This window comes from Xenopus laevis, chromosome 1L, assembly GCF_017654675.1.
Source record: "Xenopus laevis strain J_2021 chromosome 1L, Xenopus_laevis_v10.1, whole genome shotgun sequence".
Classification (NCBI taxonomy): Eukaryota; Metazoa; Chordata; class Amphibia; order Anura; family Pipidae; genus Xenopus; species Xenopus laevis.
Genome location: NC_054371.1, coordinates 194,431,204 through 194,453,342, shown reverse-complemented (window position 1 = coordinate 194,453,342; position 22,139 = coordinate 194,431,204). Strand labels below are relative to the sequence as shown.

Genomic DNA, 22,139 nt, shown 5'->3' with positions numbered 1-22,139 from the left:
AGAAAAAGAATTAACAGGATAACAGATCCCATGCCTGTACCTGCCATTGTAAATTATAAGATATTGGACACAACAGGGGAGTTCCATGACCATATAAAAGCATGTGGCTGAAGAATGAGTGCTTATTACAAGTCATAAATACTCAAAGGTGACTTCTAATGTCCTCTAAATTTACATTTAACAGGGAGTACATAATTTTTTTTAATAATACACAATTTTCAGTGAGTCTTGACACAATTTTTTGTGATTATATCTGGCGACGTGACTGAGCACTCTTTATAATGTTATACTTTACAGGCTATTCTTGCATGTTATAAAATTATATGTATTGTTTGATGGAACTCGACATTTTTACAGATCAGCAGTTTCATAAATGCACCCTCAAGGATTGTCTTACTTTATATAAAATATATGTTGTCCTATTCTGTTAACTTGCTGTGATACCATAACAGGGTTATGATACTAGCCATGCTCACAGACATGAATCTTCTCTTTGCATTTCCATGAGCTCGATTCTGACCTGTGCATTAAGCTTGTATGTTATAATTATGTTTTTCTCCCATACTCCCACCTTTCACAATCTGACTAGAGTGTGTGTGTGCCTCTTGTCCACAGGATGATATACCTGAACTACAAGAAAACTTTTATGTATCACTAATCTCAGTGGAACTCATTGTGAAAATAATGACATCCTCTCCTCCACGCCTAGGTACCATATTTCCATGTATCTTTATACTATTTTTCTCACTTTTCCCCTCCTCTGTTGATGTCTTTTCTTCTGTTTCTATCTGCTACATTTGTTTCTTACTTTTTTTTCTTCCTGGCATGGTTCCTTCTTTTCTAGGAACCTTCTTCATAGTCACTGTTTCCCTTTTACTATAAAATAATAATTTGGTATAGGAAATATATGAAAATGACTACAGATCTTGTACTGTAAAATGAAATGTTCTTATGAAATTAACGTTTTTGCTAAATCTTTCTCTTTCATATTAGGCACATTATGATAAGTACTTTAGTACAATATTATACTATAATGTCATGGGATCTCTTATCCAGAAGTAAGATTTCTAGAAATCTCAAAAATACAGAAAGGCCATCTCATGTAGAGTAAATTTTATGTTGAAATAATTTTTAGCAGACTTGGCCTATTTTTCAAAGGATTTTAGTGGTTTTAGAGGTTTTTGAAACCACAACTAAGCTCACTTTCTCACTCACGAATATCATAACATTTATTAAAAGATCCAAAAAAAAAAAGTATGAACAGAAAATATCGCTGAATGATGCATTAAAAAATACGAATACCTCTAAAACCTCTAAAAATGTGAGCTTTTTAGACAATTCCTAGCGGGGAAAAAAAATCTGAAAACCTCTAAAAGTCCGAAATGATTTAAAACAGGATAAGTGCAGCTCCCATTGACTTTAAAGGAACAGTAACACCAAATAATGTAAGTGTTTTAAAGTAATGACAATATCATGTACTTTTGCCCTGCACTGGTAAAACTGATGTGTTTGCTTCGGAAACACTACTATAGTCCATATAAACAAGCTGCTGTGGAGCAATGGCGGAAATTGAAAAACGGCTATATGGCACAGGTTAACTAATGGATAAACGGTAACACCATTAGACAGACAGAGCTTATTTGCTATCTGCTGTGTAACCTGAGCCTTTTCTCCTTTGAATGACTGCCTCCATTGCTATACAGCAGCTTATTTATATAAACAATAGTAGTGTTTCTTAAGCAAACACAGCAGTTTTACCAGTGCAGGGCAACACTGCATTATATTTTCATTACTTTAAAACACTTTTATTTTTTGACGTTACTGTTCCTTTAAAAGGACCTTGGCAACTTTTACCTGGCAAAGTTTTGTATTAGTAGTTTTCGTGGTGTTTAAATCTCGAGTTTTTAGAGCTTTTATAAAAAAATAGGAAAACAAAATTGGATTGTTATTAAATGTGCCACATAGTGTATAGAGATCCAAATTATACAAAGATCCTCTATCTGGAAAACTCCAGGTCCCAAGCATTCTAAATAATAGATCCCATACATGTAGTAGGTTGTTTAATTTTTTTTTTTTTTAGTTTTAGAATTATTAAGAGTGCTGAAACCAATGAAATGAAAAAGGGAACAGTTTTCTAACAACGGCATTTCTTCAATTAATGTATTGTAGACAAAATCATATGATTTCCAATGTATTTAAAGAATCTCTGTTTCCCTTAATAACCATTTCATGTTGCTGCTGCTTTGTGTTTCTCTGTCTCTTTATATTCTGCATGCTTCCTTTTGGCTACATAGAATTCTTGTATTACAGGATGAAAGGTAATTTTTAAAAACAGAATTTACCATTTATCCAAATGATTTTTTACATCATTCTCTCTATTTTTGATAGGAAATAGATAAAAACAATAACTGTCATACACTACAGTCTTGAGAGAGTTCACTAAGACTTTATTTATGCAAATAATTAATGGTGATTTCAAAATTAATTTGAAATCTATCTTTTTTGTGATTTTTGTGTTTCATAACACGTACCACTGAAAATATTGATTTATACTTAGTAAATCTTTGGGGAAATGTAGTTTAAACTAATGAGTTTGCTTCTCATTGTGTTTTACAACTGGGACCAAAGGGAATGCTGGCATTTTAGCGCAAATAGTTCGATCGAACGATCAAAGGAATAATCCTTCGATCGAACGATTAAATCCTTCTAATCGAACGATTCGAAGGATTTTAATCCAACGATCGAAGGATTATCCTTCGACCAAAAAAATTTAGGAAAGCCTATGGGGACCTTCCCCATAGGCTAACATTGAGTTCGGTAGGTTTTAGATGGCGAACTAGGGGGTCGAAGTTTTTTCTTAAAGAGACAGTACTTCGACTATCGAATGGTCGAATAGTCAAACGATTTTTAGTTCGAATCCTTCCATTCGAAGTCGTAGTCGAAGGTCGAAGTAGCCCATTTGATGGTCGAAGTAGCCCAAAAAACACTTCAAAATTCGAAGTTTTTTACTTCAAATCCTTCACTCGAGCTTGGTGAATTGGCCCCTTAGTGGTACAGTGAGTGGACCCAGAAACTCAAGTCTCAAAATGCAAACTGCAATGTCCCATGCTTCATGCTTCATGTTAGTAGCATAGTATAGTACACATATAGTAGGACACTCACATAATAGTATGATGTAAGGAAAGGAAGACAATTCTAACTTTTATCTGTGAAAGTATTTTAATGGTGCCCGTAATCTTTTTTAGATCTCAAAGGCTTAACTGCTCATATTATTATTGATGCAAATGATGGAGCCCAGGGCGTTATTGAATGGCAGAGCACCAGGTATGCTTTTACACAGGTATAATCAATATAAGGGCAACAGAATTCCAGCCTGAATGGAAAAGAGGTTATTAATCGATAAAGTTGCTGTATTGTGTTAGCCAGTAAAAATGTTACAGGGCAACCCTTAAAAATAAAAAAAAAATAACAAAAGTGGTATAGAGTCATAACAGTCAGAATAGTCATAATAGTCCACAGAGCTTTTTGTCATATACAATTACATAATAAACAATTACAATAGCCTAAAAATATTTAGATATCTTTGTAGAGTTTACTCTTTGCCATTTGTTTTTTGTCATCTGCATTCAAATGCCTAATTAACAATACAAAAAGTAAAGCATGCCATGTTAAAAATAAGCCAAGCCAAAGTATAACAAGAATTGAGGTATGTAATGGATCTCATACTGATGTCTTTTTTTTACTTGTTTTTTTTTTAGCTATGAAATCAATGAAACACAGGGAATATTAACACTGACAGCGTACCGCAATAAAGGGATCTATGGGAATGTTTCACTGTTTTTATATGCACAAAACCTAGAAGCACAACTAGGAATTGATTATAATGTCACCTCCATGGTAAGCTTTGCATGAGCAGATACTTTTTCACAGTTTATTTTGCTTCAGTAGGAAGATACTTACAGTTTCTACAGTTATGACCTCTTGTAACAAGCATGTAGTTTATTCTCATACTGTATGTACTAAGGAGCTGTTATCTTGTTATATTACCACTGTTTTGCTGATGGGCTGCTGGGTGCAGTGCAGCAGTAAAGAGTGACTGAACTTTATCAGAGTCACATGACTGAGGGCACCTGGGAAACTAACAATATGTCTAGCCCCATGTCAGATTTCAAAATTAAATTAAAAAAATCTGTTTGTGCTTTTGAAAAAGGGATTTCAGTGCAGAAGTTTGCTGGCACAGCACTACTGATCCATTTAAAAAAAAGAAAAAACATGTTTTCCCATGAGTCCCTTTAACAAAAGATAATATTGAGGTTATGTAATAAAACCTGTTAAACATATCAGTGGGTGACATTTACTAGTCAGCTGTTTACAACCTTATTTGTTGCTATTGGTTATTGCACATGGGCAAATGTGTGCCTTTCATTACATATGGGGAACACTTAAAGTTCTCTATCATCATTCAATCGATGCCGATTGGAATATTTAGGGGCAAATTCATCAAGGGTCGAATATCGAGGGTTAATTAACCCTCGATATTCGACTGGGAATGAAAATCCTTCGACTTCGAATATCGAAGTCGAAGGATTTTGCGCAAATACTTTGATCGAACGATCGAAGGAATAATCGTTTGATTGAACGATTAAATCCTTAGAATCGAACGTTTCGAAGGATTTTAATCCAACGATCGAAGGATTATCTTTCGACCAAAAAAACTTAGCCAAGGCTAACTTTGGGTTCGGTATCTTTTAGGTGGCGAACTAGGGGGTCGAAGTTTTTTCTTAAAGAGACAGTACTTTGACTATTGAATGGTCGAATAGTCGAACGGTTTTTAGTTTGAATCCTTCGATTCGAAGTCGTATTCGAAGGTCGAAGTAGCCCATTCGATGGTCGAAGTAGCCAAAAAAACACTTCAAAATTGTTTTACTTCGAATCCTTCGAGCTTGGTGAATGGGCCCCTTAATGTCTCAGGGAACAAGATTTTTAATATGATATTTATGATGTTGCAGGCCTATCACAAATGAGTTTATGTTGTCTGGACAGATTAAATACATCATAGTAACAATAATTTTCTCTTTTTTTTTTATAAAACCTAACTTGCTTTCATCATAATATATTTAATAGATTTAATCCATTGTCAATATAAAATGCAGTAGTTTACTTCCCTCTATGTACTCTTCACTAGAATGGTATTCATGAATTCTTCTGATTATGAGATTTAATGCTGAGTTCTTCTTCCTTGTAAAGAATCATTTCTGACTTGTGTTTCCCTTGTCTGTATTTGATATTTGGGTTTAGGATGCAAATGCTGTGTTAACTATGAAGGTTTGCTTTCTGATTACTTCAGAAAACAAAATATAAATGCATCTTATATTTTACTTTAACGGTTTATACTTCCTAATTTCTATTGATTTACATCTTTAGCAATTTGCATTTGTTTGTATTTTGAGGTTTTGGAATGCACTGCCAGATGATGTTGTTGTGATGGCTGATTCTGATCAGATTTTTTTGTTTTCTTAACAAAAAATGTTATGTTTATATTTTTAGGTCTTGTCTTTTGATGATGGTGAAAGATATAAATTTATTGATATAATGATTTATGATGATAACATCCCTGAAGGGGATGAGAGCTTTCAACTCGTACTTGCAAACCCCTCTCGTGGGCTAGAGCTGGGAACCAATACAACAGGTAAAATATACTATATTTGGCTGTGTTTGTAATGAAAAGTATTGTAAAATTTTAGGAAGTTATCATTGGTTCCGCTAGAATGTTATACATGAGACCAGTTATCTAGAATGCTGGGGACCTGTGGTTTTCTAGATAAGGTATCTTTCCGTAATTTGGATCTTCATACCTTTTAGTCTACTAAAAATCATGTAAAAATTAAATAAACCCAATAGGCTGGTTTTGCCTCTTAAAAGCATTAATTATATCTTCGTTTGAATCAAGTACAAAGAACTGTTTTATTATTACAGAGAAAAAATAAATGATTTTAAAAAATTTAGATAAAATGGAGTCTATGGGAGGCTGCCTTTTCTGTATTTCGGAGCTTTCTGGATAATGGGTTTCCAGATAATCCCATGCCTGTACACTCAAAATAAAGAAATTTTCATAAGAAAAAATACATTTTCTAGGTGGTACATTATTTATGAGTATATTTTATGATTGTATGTAAGAAATAATATTCAATGAACCTTGTGTCCACATGTTTGTTCATTTATTTATTTTGTTTTACAGTCCAAAAAATATACATGGGAAGTATTAAAATACCTAGAACTGTTACATACGTTCTATATATATATTTAAGAAGGAAGCTGTGCCATCATTTTCTTAACTACTATTTCATGCCTGTAATCCAAAAAACATCAAGATGGGTGCATTAGAAACTGTATGTGATCTTTTTATAACCCCTTAGGAAAACAGAGTTTTATGGAGGACTTTATATTAATCTAGAAAAAAATTCTTGTTTTCCATAGCTGTTTAATTTCTTTTGTATTTGTAATTTAATGCCAAATTACCCACTGAAATGAAAGACGATTATATTGAGTTAATACAGGAAAGCTGTACCCCCCCCCCCCCGCTCTTGATTCGGTCAACTGGGAGCAAGCCACATAGGGGGTTATTAAACAAAGATCGGGTGTTAGAGGTTTTTCTACCTCGAGTGAATTCGAAACTCGAATGATATTTTATATAAGAAAAACCTTGAATGGCAAAAACCTGATTTGAGTCGGCAAAAAAAACTTGAATCATATGAGTTTTTGGGCAAAACCATCCGAAAAAAACTTGAACATCAAGCACGCTGTTAACATATTCAAATGGTTCAAGGGACCTCTGCCATTGACTCCATGACCTCGTCAGGTTTTAGGTAGTATATTTTCGGCTTCTAGCTATTTCCAGGGTCGGGAAATAATAAATCTAGAAAATTAGAATTTAACCCGGAAATTTGAGTTTCAACCAAAAAATACAACTCGAAAACTCAAATTTTAATAGAAAACACAACTGAAACCTTAATAAATCTGTCCCTTAAAGTCAGAAAGCCTCCTGTCCTGCTTCCATGTGATTCCATGTGATTCAGTGCTTAGGCTTCATGATGAGCACTGTATGCCATAAACTTGATTCTCATCTATATATTGGTAAACTGCAATGGTGCAACAGCTTTCATTAGCCCTTTTCTAATAGGTCCAATCCTAATACTTTATTTATTTTTTAACAGCTACAATTACTATACTTGCCAATGATGACGGTCATGGGATTTTATCATTTAACAACAGTGAGCACTTCTACCTGAAAGAGCCAACTGCAAGCAATATGTTTGAGAGTGTTGCATTGCTGTATATTGTCAGAGATCCACCTCAAGGAATATTTGGGAGAGTAACTGTTCAATATGTTGTCAATGGAGAAAATGGGTCTGATGCAGAAGGTGATCTGAGCCCAACGCAAGGATATGTTACTTTAGAAGATGGAGAGAGGTTTAAGGTAAAATTATAATCAACAACCACCGTTTAGTACATTTAAAACACCAAAAGGGAAATTAAATAAAAGTCGCAAAGAGAAGAAAAAAAATATTGCATTTCTCAATGTAATATTCTTAATTAGACTGCACACTTTAAAGAATGCTTGATGGTGGCAAACTTTCTTCAACTATTGGTGGTCTCTAAACAGTGGGTTTGCAAAAGCTATATTAAAGTCACTCAAAGTAAAACTTGTTGGAATATTTTTTCCACTATAGACTTTTATTACATCCCCCCCTAACTGACTAGTAACATTTGCACATTCAAATTTAAGCTATTGGGTTAAAGAGTTGGAGAAAAAAAGTATACATAAAAGATGTATCACACCAAACTGTTAATCAGAATCTGACTCTGACTCCAACACGAAGAAAGAATGAAAAAAGACAGGTTGCAGAGTCACTTGATTTTACATTTTTATTTTCACGATAGTTCCCCTTTAAGGATTAGTTTGCAAAATGGTTCATTACCCTATGTTGTTCTGGGTTTTGTTTGCATATTAAGGAAATTGTGGAAACTTTTGTAACACAGTGGTACAGCAGCATTTGCAAGTGACTCAATGAAAATATCTGATATGTTTAAGAAGACCTCTGGGGGCTTTCCCAGAGTTTTATTTGAAGAAGACCTCTTTAGTGACCTGATCAACTAGTCCAATTGTTAAACCTCGCCAATTATATATTTGAATTTTGACCTCTCTCCAGACTTTAGAAATCTCTGCAATACTAGATGAAGAACCAGAAATGGATGAATATTTTATAGTCACGCTGCTAAATCCAACTGGTGGATCAAAACTGGGCACAAGAGTTCAAACATTCATAACTGTGCTGCAAAATCAAGCACCACAAGGACTTTTTAGCATATTTCCAGAAAACAATAGGTATGTAAACATCATCCTTACAGATGTACAATGGACAGAAAATGTATAAATATTGTCTAGTACATGTGAATGATAAACACCTTTTCACTTTATCAGAATCATATTCAAAAGAATTCTGTATTTGTTTTGTGGCCAATAAATTAAATATTCTGTGTAAAGATACACGGTCCAGTTTGTTCCAAGTTACAACAAATTTTGATGATTGTAATTTGGCTGTTTTGTCAATTTGAATGTTATTTGGAGATAGAACCATCTGTAACTATGTACAGTTCTCACTGACTCTGCATCTGCTGTCTATGCTTCAGGCCATTTTCTGGGGATGTCCTTCTGGATATACCTCCTCCCATTCCTCATAACACAATTATGACTTTTTTGACAATATTTTTAAATCCTATTCCTTATGTTTTAATGTTTAGATTAAGTTCTACTGTTGTGTGCATACAGTCAATATTTATACTGTACTTAATAACAAAACTAAATAATGAGTTGTATGAAAATAGGATACTTCTTTGAAAATGCATTATATACATTATATATTATATTGTATTAGATATATAGTAGTTAAATGAACAGTTTCAGTGACAGCACTATTATAGTAAAATACTTTTTTTTTATGAATGATGGTTTAATTCACTAACATGTTGATTGTGCCTTTGTAATATCAATTTTTAGGACCAATTCAATGACAGTTGAAGAAGGCAACATGACCATTTACTTAAAAATTTCCCGCAACAATGGATTGAATATGTCAGTGAGTGTTGAGTGGGAGACATTGTCAGGAACTGCTATGGGCATCAGTAAGACACAGTTTAATTACAATATTATTAACAATAGCTTTAGTTGTACTCAAGCAGGGCAATAATTTATTTACCTATTCAATTAACTGTTAATTAAAAATAGGCACATAGTAATTGGAATTCTAGGAAATGTATATGTATAGATATAGAGATAGATGATAGATAGATACCACTGAGGTTTATAAATAGTCTTGTAATGATGATGGTTTGTTAAAGACTGTCTACTGTAAATGCCACAAATGTAGTTGCTCTACAGTGTTAAAATATTACTAATCTCAGCTTGCCTCAGACATAGACAATTGGGTAGCTTGAGGTTCCTCTTTGGAGTGAATAATGTAGATTTATAAGTGACCTAGGCATGGCAGCAAAATATTTATGTAGCGATGGAAGAAGATGCAGGAGATAATTGCAGTCAGAATAATGTACTTCACACATTTGACCATCTATTTTGTCAAGCTATATTACAACTCTTAGACTACACAATAGACTACCTTACACAGGCCAAACCCAAGGGGATGTTTTTACATAGACAATAAACAGCAGGCAGCAGGAAATATGGCCAAGAATTAGGACACCCTAGGAAGAGAGGTGAGACAACAATATGGTGTGATTTATATTCATGTGCTGGGATTTACTCTTTGTTTCAGGGGGACCTTACAGTGTTTTATCAGTTTTGCAAAGCTTTCGCAATGTTAAGGGCTCTAGCTGGTGTTTTTTTGATCATGCTGACATACAATATGCCGTTTTCTTGAGAACATCAAGAACGAGTCCTTCAACTACACAATTTTCCACAGTTTATGAATGGAGGGGAGTGTTTGTACCCATTCAGGTAAAGTTACAATTAATTGCATCACATTATTTTATCTCTCTTTTATAATTTCCTTTTTTCTGTATTTTTTTCTTTTTATAGTTTATTTTAGGGTATTTTAGGTTTTGAGTTTTCAATTTTTGTAATCCTCAGATTTCCAGTGTAGCATGTAAACGGGATATCTAAGCCTAACAAACACACATGTTAGAACATAAAACATTAATTAATAGAACACACCTAGTTGCTTAGAATATAGCACTAATAGTTAGGGTTACTTCTGGTTATTTATATTCTGCAATGTATAACAATGCATGTAAATCTAGGGGTTAGGGGAGAAATATGGAGCGGTTTGAGAGAAATTATTCAACCAGTAACTTTGGGGAAGAAACTATTAGACCAATGACATTCCCAGGAACGATCTGTCAACAAACAGGGACCCTGTGACTATATTTGTTCTCCCTTTAATATTATTCTTGTCATCTATTTTTTTCGATCCAGGATTTTTCTATGGAAAACCCTTTTGGTTGTGTTGGATTTAAAATTAACGGTTCCCAGTTCCTAGCAATTACTCATGGCAATGGCCGGCCTACAAATACCAGTATCTTCATTTTCTCACCCAAGCAAGGACTATCACTTGTAAGTATGCTTTTTCTGTAACATTATCAAGTAAAATAACCCTTAAAGGAGAAATATAACATAACTTAAAAAACTTCCTAATCTTGTAGGAAATATTGAACAATATAGGGAGTATTTTTTTACAATGAATACTATCTTTAAAAATTACACATTTATTGGAGCTCCCTATACATCTCCCTATAGCTGTGGTTTCTGTCCATGTTCCAAACGAAGAGTGGGCATGTCCTAATGATTATTTAATTATTATTTAAATTTTGTCTTATTTTAATATATATTTGTGCTGCTGGGTCAGGTCAGATACACCAGCTGGGAGAAGAAGGCAGACATTGTGCGTGCATGCGTGCACCAGGACGCGTGCGGTTCCAGTGACTTCACTGGGGAACTCTGAACCTGACCCAGCATAGAGAGCTTGGGTGCTTGTGTGCATGGATCTGCATGCATCTAGATGCAGAAGTATCCTAGAAGGGGACCTGTGGATGAAGCCTAAAGGCTCATTACATTATGTACATTATTATGTACATTATTATTACATTATGTAGCCTAGGGGTTTATCTCATTACTCCATGGCTGCATATAGGTGGCAGAACTTGGGCCCTCATTTGTCAGCCTCTTCTTCAACTTTAATGACTATAGGTATAAAAGAAATTACTTGGCCTCACAAAAAAAACTTATTGTAAAGATGATTAAGACATTTTACAAAAAAACTTTTTGAAGCTGCTTATCAGTAAGTATCCCTTAAGTTCCCCTATACCTTCTAGATGTCCCATTAGTCACCGGACCTGTTTACTCCTGAAAACAACAACAGCAATAGCATGCTGCAAAATCATCTGTTTTAAAATATATTTAAACTTTTATATTTTATACATTTAATTGTAAGTAAATAAAAGGTTAGTTTGCTGCACAATGTTACATTACCTAGTGTGCATATAGTTTGTGAGCCATGTTGATTGCCTTGGTTTTTGAACTAATAGCACAATGTTTTGGAATTTCAGAAACAGACTATAATGGTAGCAGAAACAAGTGGTGTTAAACATTTTTCATCTGAAAAACAAGATTATTTGGTAATTTCGAGTGGAATGGGCAGCACTGATGTTTTGCAGGTTAGTAACAAATAAAATTAAAGTTGTTTAACTCAATTTATACATGTTCCCTCTCAGGCCCGGATTGGCAATCTGTGGGTTCTGGCAAATGCCAGAGGGGCTACTCTAAATTGCCATAGACAGTCACTATTTATTGGGTTGGTTTGGGCTCTTTGATCTTTGAACTGTCTTCCATCTCCAATCAGTCCGACTTTATACCCAGGTACTTGCACCTTTTCGTTCAGTAATCAAAGTTTATGCCATACAAATACCAACAGGACTAAGTTTTAATGAGTATACATTTAATCAACTAAAAGATATCATTTTCATTAGTCATGTTTTCCTTTTTATTGGATTGGTTTGGGCTCTTTGGGCCTCTGTGTACCTGAAACGAAATGGCCTATTTTGATCCAGTCCAGATCTGTTCCCTCTGTACTCAAAATATGTCTGTGTTAAATGCTGCAAATAATGTCTATAACCTGTTAAATGTAAAGATAATTTAGCCTAAAGCTCAGTTTGTTCATGTGTAAGTTGAAAATGTTTTTGCACACCCAGTGAAGTCACTTCATAAAACCAAAAGTCCCATTCTGGACTGTACCAACCTCTCATACTCTCATTCAATTTTTTCCCTTTAATTTAACCCTTTCTAGGTTCTGGAAAGTGGAGATGTATTACTGTATTAATAGTCACATTTAATTGTGTTGCTAGGTTTATAAATGGAATAATGGTCTTTTCTCACTACATCAAAAACTTCCAGTCAATGGGACCTCAGGATTAACAGTGTTTACGCGTGGGGAAAGTATTTATTTGGTTGTTTCCCTGGCAAGCTCTTCTCTGATATACACATGGTCCACAAATCAGTTTGGGACTCCACAGGACATTCCTATTAAAGGAACAACATGTGTGGAATCACTAACTTCTGGAGCAGATGTCTATATCATTTTCTCAGGTGCCATAAACCATTTTATTATTGTTATTATTGTAGCTTTACAGTACTTATTCTATAATTTTATAATCTTATTAGAGACAATTTCAGGTGATGAAAAACCCTGTGCCATTCCCTTATAGCTCTAGCTATGCTGCAGTGTAATAGGCAAGTGCCACCATTAACAATTACAGGGGCATGCTCAAGACATTTTCCAAGTGACTTTTACTATTTATTGTGTATCTTTAAAAAGTATAAAAAAAAGTTTTGCTTGCTCCTTTATCCATGAAATATTGTTTCATGGACCATGGGTTTCTACAGTATACAGATGAAGCCACTTGGATTTGTGAGATAAATGCGTCATGACTCATGGTTAATTGAAGAAACTGCGTTATCTAAAGTCATCTTAACTCATTTAATGCATTTAACCTTTCCATTAGCATACCAAAGCACCATTGTGAACAATGGTGAATGCTTTAATTAGATGGGATGTTGTGACGCAGTTTTCTGTGTTAAATGAGATAAATGGGATATCTGTGTTTAGTTATTCTGTGTCAAACAGACAAACCAAAGTGGCTGCATCTGTATGTATAGACACTTTAATCTGTGTAATGTATTTTGCTGTAGGAAACACATCTATTGATATTTTCCTTTGGGAGTCTGGACAGATGCTCTTTAAAAAAATACAGACCATCCCGTTTGAAGGTGGTACTAACATGATCCATGCATTTATGCCACCTTCTGGACTAAGTAAGTATTACTTTCTAATATACTATATAAGATAATGTACAAAATAGTGTTAGTCATTCTCAGTCATTAGTTACCACTGACTGTAAAGATTTTGAGAATGTGATGCTTGGCTGCTTGAGGTACCTGAGAACTGAAGAACTCTATAACTGATGAATACATACAAAATGTAATGCATACACAAGGGGGGATATTGTAATGGGTTATTATTTGCTTTTATATATATATATATAAATGTTGTATTGTGAGAGGTCCACCAAACCTTGTATGTTCATCAATGTTCTTCATTAATACCCAACTAGCGGTGTGTGGTGTGCACTTTTCTCCAAGCCTTGAAATGTTGATTTTTGTTATGTAAGCTTTTTCTGTATTATCACATTGTTATATTAAAAAGGCTTTGTAACTTTCATTTTATATTGATGCTGCTAATGAAATTGTGAATTTTCAGTTCACTTTTTAGTTTCTGGTGAGAATGCGTCAGCACTGTATTCATTAAACTATGGATGGAATCAGTTTTCCCTGGTACTGCTTGCCCCAGCCTCTAAATATCTGTCTTCTGTCACTGTGAAGTCTATTAATGCCACTAAAACAATAATTGCACAGGCAGGAGATTTCAGCTCTCAGATCTTTGAACTGTCTTCCATCTCCAATCAGTCCGACTTTATACCCAGGTACTTGCACCTTTTCGTTCAGTAATCAATGTCTATGCCATACAAATACCAACAGGACTAAGTTTTAATGAGTATACATTTAAACAAAAAGGTATAATTTTCAATAGTCATGTTTTTATTAAAATAGTAAATAAGTTGATCTGTTGTTAAAGCTGGCACTGTGCCCCCTGTGTATATTCCATATTGACTGTATTAAAGATTTGCTGTGCTTGCCTTTCCGCTAGTTCAGGTGAGCTGAAGTTTGAGCCTGGAGAAAGGGAAGCTGTTATAGCTATCAATATCCTTGATGATTTAATTCCAGAAGAAGATGAATCATTCAGTATAAGGTTAAAGAATCCCAAAGGTGGAGCTGAAATTGGTGCTAACAGCTATGTAAGGATTATTATTCCAACAAATGATGATGCACATGGAGTTATTGGTTTTGCACAGGTAAAAGTGTATAAAATGCTTTTAATTTGCCATTTTTTCATTTTTATTATTATTATTATTATTATAGATGGGTAAAATCACTACTTAGATAATGTAATTGTTATAGCCATGTTTAAAGTCACAAGTGCATGGTTATAACAATAACAGTATTATTTTAAAATGGCAACATTTCCTAAGTATTATAAGAAATGTCTACAACAAAAAGCTATAACGATAAAGGACAGGATTGTCCGAGCTGTAGAACTTAATGTTTGCTGTAGGGCCACCATTAGTAATCATAGGGTCCCGTGTCATTAAGTTAGCAGGGCCCTCCCCAGAGGGGGCTACAATTTTTAGCCCACTGGTCACTAGGACCAACTATTTGATGAGACCTGCCAACAATTTAATTGGAGCCCCAATGAAAAAAGTGGCCTTTACAGGTAAACATTTGTTTAAAGTGCTAATATCTGGTAACAAATATTTTTTCACTCCAGTCATTCTTTTATATTTTACCATTGGTTTTGACACCAAAAATTGTCACCATGTGTGAGATGGCTATAACTTTATAACCTAGAATAAGCAAAACTGTTGCCAATTACAAAATAAATCTCTGAACCCAGGCAAACTTATTTAATGGGCACCAATTTTTATATTTAGATTTTCTTTACTCTTTGATGAAATAAAGGTCAACAACCTATAAACTCATAAATGCTCATTTTCTACCTGTAGAGCTCTTTAATAAAGCAAGCCGAAGAGATGGATCAAGATAATTTAGTCAGCTTCACCATTGAACGTCTATATGGAAACTATGGTCGTGTTGCAGTGGAGTGGTTTGCCAACGGCAGTATTTCTGATATATCACCTTCCTCGGGAGTGGTATGTGTTTTCAGTAGTATTGTCATCTTGCCATTTTATTATACGATGACCAATATACCAATCTAACCAAGTTAGGGACCACCGTATGGGGTTTATCTTGACGTGGTGTGGTGGCTTATCAACTTTACATAACTTTGTAACAAAAAACCCTGTTTTTCTTTTTTTTTTTAAATACAATGATTCATTGAATCATTTAGAAAGGGGATTTTTGTACTTAAATATGTTTTTATATGGCCTTAGGAGCGAACCCACAACCCTCCTATTTTGTACTTGCAATATACCAATCTCCCATGTTAAATAATTTTGCTGACATCAGTTAAATGTAACTATAGCTGTATATGAGATAGAATAATCAACATATGTAAAAGCACAAGGACTAGCAAACACATTTTTCATGCATCTATACTATAAATGCATCTTATTTGTTTGTGTTCTCTATAATATCTTGCACAGTGTTGGTACTAACTAGTATATGTATAGTGATAGGAACTTTTTGAGGCATCACTGATGGAACGACTGGACGATGGCACTTTATAAGTAGATAATAAATCTTTGATGAGTGACATGGTTCCTAAATTTTGGTTTGGCCTCATGGGGTGTACAGTGTACATTCCTTCCAGACATCGTATATGTGAACTAACACTTTTCATTGATTTCTTGAGCCAGTTTGGAAAGTAGCGATGGCAAAGTTAATTTCCCTTTATCTGCTTCTTTTTCTGTGTACAGGTCACTTTTTCTAATGGGCAAGCACTGACTACAATCACAGTTACGGTTATTGCAGACAACATAGCTGAACTCACAGAGACTGTCACCGTAATGCTAACACGTGTGGTGACAATGAATATTGCAGATCCATTAAGAGGAGCTACCTTAGACCCATTAAGGGCAACGGCTGTTCTGGTTATTCTGCCAAATGATTCTCCACTTGGTGTGATTGGATGGCATATCAACTCCTTGCAAGTGAAAGTGGAAGAGCCTGAAGGTAGGAGTGTAGTGGGTATATTCTGTGAATTGGCGACCCATCAGTTACAATCAGATCTTAGCAGGTCATGCACATGTGCTGCTCTGTAACTGTAGAAAAAAAATGAACATTGCTTTTTACAGTTGGTATCACTCTATTGGGTGGTACTTCTGTCACTTGCTCCCACCTCTCCCTTGCAATAACATTCTGTACATAGCACTTGTTCTAGCTGGTGAAGATCCAGAGCCAAGAATAACAGATAGTTGGAACCCAGGGGAAAAAATTAATGTTATTTTTATTTAAAAATTCCTTTCATTTTATTTGGCAGGGTTTTTGGAGCATGTTATGAATGTGTTATTTATGGCTTCAATGAACCCAACAGACTAGGTGGGGCTTTGTTTAGTCAATAGATAAGATATGATTCAACATAGCAGAGCTTATAGCAAATGTGCTGAAATAAAAACTTCTGCTTCCAAGAAAACACTTGTGCATGAATAAATATCTAATATTTCCATTCATGTGGACATATTGGCTACTGTGCATGTTTGACATTTGTTGTGCATCATTGAATTTTTTCTTCCTGTTACAGTAAATTCAACCACCATCACTTTGCAAGTTGTCAGAGAACAAGGATTTGCAGGAGACATTGCAATTTATTTGCAGTCTATGCCGAACCCTGCCCTTCCAGCAATTAATCGTGCCACAAAAAATCTGGATTTCATGACCAAAGAGCAAATTGTAATCATAAAAGAAAACAAAACATTTGCTCTAGTTCCAATCACTATTTTACCTGTAAGTATATTTTTTGCTAAATGGAATGGAAAATACGCGGGGGTCACTATGCCAGAGCAGGGAAGTTATAGAATAGTTATTGTTAGTTATAGAAGTTAAAAAAGGCTTTAGTTCCTCACATTTTTATGCAATCTTTTTGTTCAACCCACTGAAATAAAGCTGAAAGTCTGCACCTGAGTTGTTTCATTTAAAATTCATTGTGGTAATGTACAGATCCAAAATTAGAAAAAAGTTGTGTCTGTCCAAAGATTTATGGGCCTAACTGTAAATGATAATTCTTATTGACCTTTACATACATGAATTTAGTCTTTGTTAAAGGAAAAAAATTATTTTTAGATAACATTATAATTGTATAGAAAAACTTTGTGTCTTTAAGGATGATTTGCCAGAATTATATGAAGGATTTCTCCTAAATATCACCAGTGTTGAGGGTTTGAATGTATCAACCTCCAGAGAGCAACCAACTGTGAAGAGGCCTGGCACAGAAATAGCAGAGATCATTATTCTGGAAAACGATGAGCCGAGGGGAGTGTTTCAGTTTAATGTAACGAAGGTACCATTCCTTTTTTTTTTTTTAACATGATGGAGAAATTAATTAGGGCTTAAAATCGTGGATGCCCCAACGCTACCTTAAAATAAGCTATTCAAAACATTAATGGTTCTCTTTCCTCTATCTAACAACCATAACATCCCAGAAGTGTTACCCCATTCCCCCAAGTTCCACTTTTGGGTTGTACTGTTCCTCATAGCAAAAACAAATTCTTGTCACTTTCACCCAATGATTATTTATCACTCATGATTCATCCAAAATTCTGATTCACGCTCTTATCATATCATGTATCGACTACTATACAACATGACTGGCCTTCCCCTCCAGAGACTCTCTCCGTCTCCAGTCCATAACGAATGCTGCTGCCAGCCGTATGCACCTGAGCAACTAATGACCCTTACATTCAAAGCTATTCACAGTTCTGCTCCACCCTACATCTCTGAACTTATCTCCAGATACTCACCAAACCATTTTTTATTCTCCTCAGCTGACCTACTCCTCAGCACCTTAATCATTACCTCTTTACATCATCACATTCAGGACTTTGGTAGGGCTGCATCTGTTCTCTGGAATTCCCTCTATTGTTTTGCTCAACTTTTCCCAATCACTTTAATAAAAATAAGCAATAAAAATAACTCTGAAGTCTGTCAATTGGTAATTGGAGTCAATGACCCTTGCTAACAGGAAGCATTTTCAGGCAGCATCAGCTTCATTTTGATAAGAAAAGCTTATGTAACTGTCTAGAGAAAAAAATGGAACTGAATTAGGAGAAAAGTATTTCTCCTCAAATTAAACCTTTAAATTCATCTGCCTCCCTTTTATGCCTGTGTAAGCTATGTACAACAACTATTAATTAAAATGAAGTCTTCATTTGCAGTTATGTACCCAATAGGACCAGACTTCCAGACAGGGCTTACATATTGATCCACTGTATTGTATGAAACATTTCTTTTACATGTTATCTACATTTCTTATAATAGCAAATGAGTACATTTACTGCTGTTTCAATATTTAACCATGGATTGATTAATTTATGTATGGGTTCCTGGTACTGTGAAAATGTTACCCATTCCTAAGCATTCCTTTTGATCACTCAAAACGCATATAAGGCATTTCTGTTCCAGGATATGAACGGGGCAGTGACTGCTTATGAAGTTCCATCTCCACGAAATGTACTTTCGCTTCCCATTATCAGACGTGCTGGGAAATTTGGACCCGTTACTGTTTATTGGGAAGCCAAGCCAATCACTGCAAGTCAAGAAGATTTTTACCCATCTTCTGGTAACCTCACTTTTTCTGATGGACAGGTACATAGCTATTTCCTAACAGTTCTTCATTATGTGATGATTAGCAAGATTTATGGTTTAGACGTTTCTCTGGGCTTCAGAACACAATAGGTTGTGCCAGGGTTGGACTGGTCGGCACTGGCCCCATATGGCCTCCGCCAGGCCAGACCCCCTCTTCCGATTTGCCTGGCCCATACAAAATCTATTTATGGCACCGTTCGAGCATGCACACAGGGGCCTCCGGATGTTTGTAAAATGGTGCGAACTGTGGCAGAACTACCGGGGGTGCAGGGGGGTGCGATTGGGCCATTGCCCGCACCCCCTAAGGGCCCCCGGCAGCTCACACACCTTCCGGGCGGAAAATCTCATATGGAGGGGGGTGGGGGGCCCGCCTTCACATCCCGCACCAGGGCCCGTCCTCCTCTAGTTATATTACTGGGTGCGAATTTTCTCTAATGCTGAGCTTTTTTCGCTAGTGACTTTTAGTAAATTTGCAATGTCCATGCAAATTGTTATTTTGGTGAATTTTCGCTAAAAAAACGCTCTTTAGTAAATTTGCCCCTATGAGTGTAATGATATAGATATTTTGTTAAAGATTAATTACTATAAAGCTGGTCATACTGGAAATTTTATAATAATCTCAAATTTAATGAATGTGACTGGCACAGCAGCATGAAGCACCCATGATCTATAAATCTCTATCCATCTCACCAGCATAATGTAATACAGCGGAAGACAAAGACTGCTTTAAAATGTAACACATTTTTGAATTTTGAATTTGGATGTCTAATCTAATCTAAGATATTTTTTTTTTTGTCATGCAGGGATCAGGAGTTATACAGATTTTTATAGTAGATGATACCTATGTTGAATTCTTAGAGGCATTCACTGTTGTTCTGAAAAGTCTGACAAATGGTGCCAAGTTTGGGAATGAAACTACAGTTCTGGTTAACATTCCACCAAATGATTCCCCAATTGGAGTGTTTGGTTTTGAGGAAAAAACTGTGAGTTTAAATTTATCCTTCATCACAAGCTTGGTTTGTTGGCAGCTTAATAGTGAATTGTTCGTGTTTAAATAAGTATGTTAATATAGTATGCAATTTAGTCCAGGTATGGGATCCGCTATACGGAAACCCGTTATCCATAAACGGATGACATTTTTAAAAATGATTTCCTGTTTCTCTGTATTAATAAAACCGTACCTTGTACTTGATCCCACTTAAGATACGATTAATCCTTATTAGAGGCAAAACAATCTGATTAGGTTAATTTCATATTGAAATGTTTTTTTCAGCAGACTTAAGGGGTTTATCAAAGTCCGAATTTATCTCAATATTTTCTGAGAAAAACTCCGACCAAATCCACACAGGTTTTTTCAGCTTATTTATTAATACACTTTCCTGAAAATTTTGTTTGCAGGAAAAAAAATCTGATTTTCACAATCTTTTCGGATTTTTCATCTGAAAACTCAGATTTCTTATGTTTTTTGCCTGAAAACTTTGGGATATTGCACGAAAGCCAGCGCACATCAAAAAAATCATTGGAACTTCTCCAATTGACTTATATGCAACCTCAACAGGTCTGAGATGCCGGATTTTCTGATTCGGACTTTTCCATCTTCAGGGTTTAACAAATTCCGAAAAATTTTTGATTTTTCAAAAGTCTGATTTTATATAAAAAAAAATCATACATTTTTCATGAATTTGGAGTTTAGTAAATAACCCCCTTAAAGTATGGAGATCCAAATTACAAAAAAGACCCCTTATCAGGAAAACCCAGGTTACGAGCATTGTGGATAACAGGTCCCATGCCTTTACAGTTCTATCAACCCTAAGATTATAACCTTATAACAAAGGCAATATTGCTATAAAATGTATAAATAACATAAGGAACAAGAAGTACAAGCTCTGAAAGGTCACCAGCCCACTCGAATGGTTCTCAGCCAGGCACCAATGCACAGAGGAGAGGGCACCGCTACTCTTACAAGTGAGGCAATGATATGTGCTGAGCAGTCCACAGAAGCAGTGACCCCTGGAAACCAGGCAGCAGTTTCAAAAAAGAGACAGACAAGGAAACCTAATAATTCAAAAACCATACAAAATTTATAATGAAGACCAATTAAAATGTTGCAATACGAACATATTAAAAGTTATTTTAAAGGTTAATTTCCCCTTTAAAATACATCTGTCTCCCGTATGTCCCTGTGTAAGCTACAGTATGTCCTACACCTTTTACAATTAACTGATTTATGTATGGCTTCCTTGTACTGTCCAAATATTACACATTCATAAACTTTTTCTTTTGAACACATGAAAAACAATAAGGCATTTAAATTTCTGAATATTAATTGGGAGTTCCACCCCCCCCCCCCCAAAATGTGCTTTTGCTTCCTGTACCCATTTTTATTTATTCATTAGGTTGGATTTATTATTCTATTGCTGATTTTACTCAAACAGTTATAATACCCTATGAATAATGCTTTTTAAATCTCTAGGTAAGAATTAATGAAGCTAAATACACAGGAGACCTCACTGGAGAAGTGACTTTAACAGTGGCTCGAAGTTCTGGGGGCCGTGGGGCAGTGAAAATTATCTGGGTCCTTGAGGAAGCTGCACAGTACGACCTCAAACCATTAAATGGCACTCTGATCTTCAATGAGGTTTGGCATTCTTGTCTGCTATAATTGTTTCTGTTTAACACACTTATTAAAGACTGCTTTCAAAAGTGATTTTAGAATTGCCAGAAAGTCAGAATATTTGGATATATATTCTTGATCATTAAGTAATTTGCTTCCAAATAAACACACTTTAAGTTGACCATTATGCATGCCATGGAGACCCATTTATCAACATTCTCATTTTAAGGGTTTTAGTTTTTTAAAACCACGAATAAACTCATCTTCTCTAAAACCACAAACGCCATGTAATTTATTAAAAGACTCAAATATAAAAAGTACAAGCAAAAAGAAAACGCTGAACGTTGTGCTAAAAGATATGAAAACCTCTAAAGATACAAGTTTTTTGGGCAATTACTAGCAGAAAAAATCCAAAACCCCCTAAAAGTCTGTATTGATAAAATAAGAATGTGTGCAGCTCCCATTGACTTTTATAGCACCTGGACTACTTTTGCTTGACAAATTTAGACTAGTTTCATTTAGTGTTTTTACACTTAATATATCTCAGTTTCTTTGTGTTTTAGAGAAAAAAAAACAATGTTT

General features: G+C 35.0%; 1 protein-coding gene across 1 annotated transcript in view; it reads left to right on the top strand.

Moving 5' to 3' along the window:
* LOC108695679 (adhesion G-protein coupled receptor V1) overlaps positions 1–22,139 on the top strand; it is a 208,008-nt gene that overhangs the window by 64,836 nt on the left and 121,033 nt on the right. The window contains exons 38-58 of the mRNA XM_041568538.1: positions 616–709; positions 3,246–3,324; positions 3,759–3,897; positions 5,548–5,689; positions 7,215–7,477; positions 8,211–8,386; positions 9,059–9,183; positions 9,831–10,012; positions 10,490–10,627; positions 11,620–11,727; positions 12,415–12,655; positions 13,259–13,381; positions 13,827–14,049; positions 14,274–14,478; positions 15,187–15,333; positions 16,060–16,315; positions 16,884–17,086; positions 17,463–17,639; positions 18,761–18,943; positions 19,747–19,926; positions 21,417–21,581. Coding sequence (XP_041424472.1) covers positions 616–709; positions 3,246–3,324; positions 3,759–3,897; positions 5,548–5,689; positions 7,215–7,477; positions 8,211–8,386; positions 9,059–9,183; positions 9,831–10,012; positions 10,490–10,627; positions 11,620–11,727; positions 12,415–12,655; positions 13,259–13,381; positions 13,827–14,049; positions 14,274–14,478; positions 15,187–15,333; positions 16,060–16,315; positions 16,884–17,086; positions 17,463–17,639; positions 18,761–18,943; positions 19,747–19,926; positions 21,417–21,581 — 3,549 coding nt within the window. The remainder of the gene's footprint in view (positions 1–615; positions 710–3,245; positions 3,325–3,758; positions 3,898–5,547; positions 5,690–7,214; positions 7,478–8,210; positions 8,387–9,058; positions 9,184–9,830; positions 10,013–10,489; positions 10,628–11,619; positions 11,728–12,414; positions 12,656–13,258; positions 13,382–13,826; positions 14,050–14,273; positions 14,479–15,186; positions 15,334–16,059; positions 16,316–16,883; positions 17,087–17,462; positions 17,640–18,760; positions 18,944–19,746; positions 19,927–21,416; positions 21,582–22,139) is intronic.